The sequence below is a fragment of the Castanea sativa genome, chromosome 3, assembly GCF_040712315.1.
Source record: "Castanea sativa cultivar Marrone di Chiusa Pesio chromosome 3, ASM4071231v1".
In the NCBI taxonomy this organism is placed as follows: Eukaryota; Viridiplantae; Streptophyta; class Magnoliopsida; order Fagales; family Fagaceae; genus Castanea; species Castanea sativa.
The window spans coordinates 55580148-55586147 of NC_134015.1; the positions used below are offsets into that span (position 1 = coordinate 55580148).

At 32.9% G+C, this 6000-nt stretch overlaps 1 protein-coding gene across 2 annotated transcripts; it reads right to left on the reverse strand.

The window, feature by feature from the left end:
* Positions 1 to 1470: 1470 nt before the first annotated feature.
* On the reverse strand, positions 1471 to 4089 carry LOC142627221 (serine/threonine-protein kinase VIK-like). 2 transcript variants are annotated; one of them, XM_075801040.1, is made up of 5 exons: positions 3679 to 4089; positions 3392 to 3472; positions 3206 to 3291; positions 3004 to 3119; positions 1471 to 2121 (listed from the first exon to the last, which is right to left on the reverse strand). In XM_075801040.1, the coding sequence occupies exons 2-5, from the start codon at positions 3411 to 3413 to the stop codon at positions 1995 to 1997; spliced, it is 351 nt and encodes a 116-aa protein (XP_075657155.1). In that variant the 5' UTR covers positions 3414 to 3472; positions 3679 to 4089; the 3' UTR covers positions 1471 to 1994. The 2 variants fall into 2 exon arrangements, with proteins under 2 accessions (XP_075657155.1, XP_075657154.1); XM_075801039.1 differs by having other exon boundaries at positions 3392 to 3513; positions 3679 to 4088.
* Positions 4090 to 6000: the final 1911 nt, after the last annotated feature.

Here is a 6000-nt window from a genome sequence, read left to right on the forward strand (position 1 = left end):
AAAGAAAACAAATCAAACACCTCTCAAGAAAACTTTCTCACACCACTTTCCTAGGATTCATTAACACAAGATTTAGAGCAAATCAATAGTCAAAATCTATGTTATTGGATCGACTTTCGCAGATTTGTACTATTTCTTATGTACATTTCTTAAATTTCAGCCATGTGTCTAGTTAAATACCTAACTATAAAACACCAACTTGTGTTTCTTTATTTTTTCCTTGGCTCGTAGAAAAAAAAAACAATGGTTTCACTGCTTTAGATCTCTCCACAGTCCACATCTCACACTGAAGCATAAAACCACTTAAAGAAAAAAAATCTGAAGACAAAAACATAGGCCCACATCTCACATCAACTCTCTTGCTGAAGCGATTTCTTCTTTTGAGATTGGAAAAACTAATGGAGTTTGAAAAAAATTATAAAGGAGACCCTTTTTTTTTGTGGTTAGAAACTCAGACAAAAGGCATTAGGCCTGGGGTTGTTCTTAGGCTAGATCTGACGGATAGGAGAGAGTGATGCGTATTAACTAACTGTGTTTGTTATGAAGATGGATTAGATTACTACTACTACTTATTCTTTGTTTTGTTTTTGTGTATAAATTAATCCACAAAAACACACACGGACTTTTCATCAAAGACAAAAAGGGGTATGGAAGAGATTGAAAAGAAAGTGAGCACACAATGCAGGCAATTGTATGAGAGCATACTTCTGCAAGTGCATGAAAATGGTGTGAAAAAGCTTTTTTTGGAGAGCTGTTTGATCTGTTTTCTTTTATGTTTTTGTGTCAAAATGTATTTTTCTAACGACAAGGGAAAAGGTTGGTAATAGTTGTCCAACAGGGACCATGTCAAGAGGGCAAAGTAATAATTTTCAAATCACATTTGTCAAAGTCAAAACGGGTCTAACCACATGTATATTAAGTCTAATTTCCCTTTTTTTAATAAAAAATATTAAATTTAAAATTATTTATAAAGTGTTTTTTTTTTCCTTTTTCTTAACAAATAGGGTGGAGGGATTCCATTCAAAAACATATTTTTCCCTCTGGGTGAGACCAAGTTTAGCCACAAAGCTTTTAGCATCATTAAAGCCAATTAATAGAACTTGGTTAGGAATTTTAGTATTTGTTTGAGAACAACTTATTTAGTTTATTATTTAAAGTATGCTAAAGTATGCTTATATTTTGAAAATGTGAAGAATTTTTTTTATAAAAGTTGTATATAAATGTTAAAAAACAAAAAGCTAGCTTATAAGCTAGCCCTGTACGCAAAGTTGTGCATCACATGTCTTGTAATCCACAGAAAACAGATAGGTCCACACTGTGTCCTAGCCCAGGATAACCAAGCCCCATTCCGCATTTAAGTCTCTGGCCATCAGCCCATCACAATAATAGCTAGCTCAAGTACTACAAGCCTGACTAGCGCATCCCCATCCTCTTCGTCCCATGAAAGAAACAAAAACGAGTACACCAATGCATGCAGCAGTACCATCTTTATAATAGCCCATATGTCCAGAAAAATAAACATCTTCACAATCTGCAAATCCATCCTTTACACAAAGATCCTAGTAACTTTGAAAAGGTTTAATCTATAACTGTTGAGAGAGAACAATTAAAGACCAGGAAAAAATTATATGTTGCTCTTTTCTCAAATACACTTCGGGACCAGATTACAAATAAAAGACAAAATGAAGAAAATCCAGTCATAGGATGAAACATTCTACATATATGCTAATTTGGATAAGACTCTTGGATAGGTTGGTTCAGATCAATACAAAACATGACGAGTCTTAGAGTCTGAGAAAAGTAATCAACATTACCTGCTCCATTCATGATAAGAATCCGACCAGAATATTGGAAAACCAGTCAGAGCTATTACTCTCACAAATTGCCCACTTGAGGCCCTTCACAATCCCCATCTGCTCAAATGGAAGAGTACAGGAGCAGAAATGGTAAAAATATATCATCCACATACAGACCATGCCATTGGACTTGAATTTTTATGTATTAAATATGTTCCAGTGATGGTCATTCGGTAGATTTTCCTTTATCTTCTCAAGCCTCTTGAGGATGTCTAAGAAAGGAGGTCTTTGGTTCATGTCATGGGCCCAACATTGCTCTGTTAATCTAAAACCATTGAATATGAAAAGAGATTAGCAATCTGATTGTTCAAGTTCTAGCGTATATCTAGGATAATATTTACAAAAGTTTTTTATTCATATAGCAACAGTGCTTTTCTTCTAAAAAATAACAGAGTATGCAATTGTAAATCAGCATCCTAATGCATGTTGAACAACATGACATGGTTTTGGTTGAATAGATTACATAAATGCTGAATACAGGCAAATAAATCTACTGAGAACGGTGTCAGAGTCTAAGAAGAAGATCAGAAATTGCAAGTGCAAATTAATGAAAATATTATGAAGATAGTATAATTAATGACCATGAGATAACCAATTTGGCTGATAAGAATCCACAATTATTTGCTATAATGGGTTTTATGAATTTCTTCAATCTACCAAAAAGTTATTTGCTCTAAATCATTATCTATGCCAAATGAGAGATCAAATAGGCACAGTTCATACAAGTAGATGTCAAAAGAAAAGAATAAGCAATTGCACATAGCTAAAAAGCATATACCAAGTCGGGATTGGGAAAAAAAGGACAATAAGATATGAAAGCAATCAGGAATTAGTGTTAGTACCAATACAATGCAAGATCAGCAACAATGGTTTTCTCATGGAACAAAATTAGTCAATGGACCAATTAGAAGAGAAAGGAAAAGAGGAAATATGTGTACCTAGACAGAATAGAATGATGACAACAACAATTTGTGCAGCTAAAAATTAGTTTGGGTAAAGCTTTGTTGAGTCAAATTATTAATGATTATACAGCAGAAAAATCTTAGATTCATTTTATTAGGGAAAAAAATATGATTCACAGTTCGGCCATGCATGCATGACAAAAGAAGCAACTTTGTGGTTGCTAAAATTTTCACAACAAACTTACTCTCTCAATTCAGGAGTATATCCTTTTGAGCCAAATGTAGGCCTGTTTCCCTCACTCACATATTTTGCTGCTTCATAAGGCTCAAGGTTTGCAAGTGGTGGGTCCCCTTCAAGCATCTGGATTAGTTGGGAACATTATGAATTAGAACCAATTTCAAGTACTTTGAGATCTTATCTCAAATCCTTACAGAAGCAAGCATTACCTCATAAAGTATCATTGCGAAAGAGAAGACATCAACCTTCTTATCATATCTCCGGTGCTTGAAAACTTCAGGAGCCATATACCGGTCTTTTGTTTCATTTCCACACCCATAAGAAGGGAAAAAATTATTAAGTTTTCAGTATTATAAATCGTATTTCAATATACAGAAGTTATCAGAGACACTCACAACTTCCAGTCTCTCCAGTCATTTTGTAAACATCGTGAGTATTCTGAACCTTGATGAGCTTGCTTAGTCCAAAATCTCCAACTTTTAAATTAGTATCAGATTAATTACAAAATCTGGTACATCTTTTTAACCAAAAAACAAAAATTTTGATAAATCCGGTTAAACATTGTTATCCTCTGGACAAATCAAAAATCATTCAGATAAACTACAAATCCAGTCTAAGAGATTAACCATCAAACAATCACAAATCAAAACAAATAAAACAATTCAAACCCTAAAAATTTTACCTTCTCAGTTTCTCTCTGCTCTCCGCCTCTCTCTGTCTCTCATTCTCTCCACTCCACTGTGAATCACTTGAATCACGCAAGCAACTTCATCTTCAAGCAACAGAGCAGATTCGGCGCCTCCCTCATCAGTGACAGTACAGCCGACTCGCCGCCTCTCTCATTCTTTATTTCTTTCTCTGAATCTGCTCTCCGCCTCCCTCATCAGTACAGCCGTTCTGCCCGTTCACTTCATCTTCTGATCTTCAGCCGTTCACTTCATCTTCTGTTCTGATCTCCAGGTTCAGGTATAAGTTATTAATTATAAATATTTGGTTTTGGGGTCCGGTTTGGGCCTTCAAGTTTTGGTTTTTGTTTTAATGATTCAGCCCTCTTTTTTTTTTCTTTTTTTGAGAAATGATTCAGCCCTTTTTATTTAATGATTCTGCCGTATTTGTAATGATTCAGCTTCTTTTTTTTTTTTTTTTTTGGTTATAGATAGGATGTGTTTTGTGTTTTTTTGTGGGTGGGTATTATAAATTAATAAGCCTAGTGTTACAGTTGTGCTTAAATTTTTGTTATGCTTGTGCTTTTTATTTTAATTTTAATCTTGTGTTTATATATATATATATATATATATATATATATATATATATATATATATATTTATTTATTTATTTTAGTTAGCGATAATATATTAAATAAATCTTTATTTATACAGGTTGAGATTGCTAAAAAATTGTTATTGTTCAGTGAAACTACAACAATACTTTATATATAAATCAGTTTTATTTCTCATTTGCTCTACACTTGAAAGTTATTTTTTATTTTAGTCATTATAAATATATTGTTTGATTATAAATGTCTACTAGAAAATATGCATCTGAATATGAAAAACTTAAAAAAGAAAAGAAAAATTAATTTAGTTTAAAAAATGATCGAAAAATAGATTTCAAATAAAATATATTATAATATAAAAATATTAAATAAATATTAATTTAATGAATGTATAAGTATAAAAAAAAAAAAAACCCCATTTTTAGTTCCCGCCTTAAGCCCCAAAATGTCTAAAGCCGACCCTGGTCTGCACTGGAACTGACTAGAAGCACATTCCTGAAATTTATAAACATATTTCATCAGGTAAAATAAAATGAAGGTACAGAGGCCAGCTACATGTTCTTGATGATGAAAACCAGAACAAAAGAAATAAAATGTAACCACTTCAATTGGGGAAAACAGCATTTCATCCTGTGAAGACTAATAATCTCCTAATTACAAGGAATGATATGTTAGAATACTGATTAGAGCATGACATCAGTAGTCACCAGTAAAATAGATAGAAGTTAATATGCCCACCAAAATCTGAAACATAATAAACTCACCTTGGTTTTAGGTCTCGGTGAATTATGACGTTTGGCTCATTGTGAAGATAAGCCATGGCTCTGCCCACATAAGATAATAGAAATCAGATTAGCATAACAATTGATCTCACTTGAGTTTGTAAATTCTTTTCTTTCTTTTTTTTGATAACAAATGATAGATTGAGTTTAATACACAAACAGATGTCCAAAAAAGAGGATGATCTAAGCAGAAGCAGAACTCCAATCAATGCAACTGACAAACACACACACACGTGTTCGCACGTGTGCATGCATGTATAATTTTTTTCCACATTTCTCCACTTCCCTTCAATTGATGAGGATCCATAGCAGCCCAATTAATTGTGATTAACGAATGTAGTTCTGGATATGCATCTCTCTATAACAAATTAGTTCATACAACCTCAAAAAAAGAGTGAAACTAAAATGGACTTTTCTACTTAAGTACAACAATTATTTACAAACACAGATGCAATAATTGTTGGGTATACACGTATAAGTGAATTCCCACATTGAATAATAATAAGAAAATTGAGTGATTAATATAACATAGTAGAGCTCATACCCATTGGGCTCAAGCTTTTTGGATTAAGCATGTCTCTATATGTTATATTAACTACTCAAGGAGTCTCTTAAATGAATTTATCTCTCCAACAATAACCAACAATCTATAACAATGGGGTTCAGGTATGGCATTCTTCCAGAAGTATTTAGAACTTAAAGTACCTGGCAATGTCCAATGCAAAGTTGATAGCTGTTGAAGGACCAAGTGAACCTTTTTCCTCGAGGTACTGATGGAGATCACCCTAAAACAGCAGATGAATGCAACAATTAAGGAAGGTGTCTCTATAAGTACATTCTTTAAATCACTAGCAAGAACTTCAAACCACACAATTATGATTCTATTATCCTAACCCTTTTTTTTAATTTAAAAAAAAAAAGAAAAAAGCATTTATATACCCCTCGT

What these genes read in the sequence shown, in the direction of transcription:
- LOC142627221 (XM_075801040.1), bottom strand. Translation starts at nt 3,413, where the DNA reads ATGACTGGAGAGACTGGAAGTT. An exon ending in TCGCAATGATACTTTATGAG is followed by an intron (nt 3,120 to 3,205) that starts GTAATGCTTGCT and finishes CAACTAATCCAG; the next exon opens with ATGCTTGAAGGGGACCCACC. An exon ending in TATACTCCTGAATTGAGAGA is followed by an intron (nt 2,122 to 3,003) that starts GTAAGTTTGTTG and finishes CAATGGTTTTAG; the next exon opens with ATTAACAGAGCAATGTTGGG.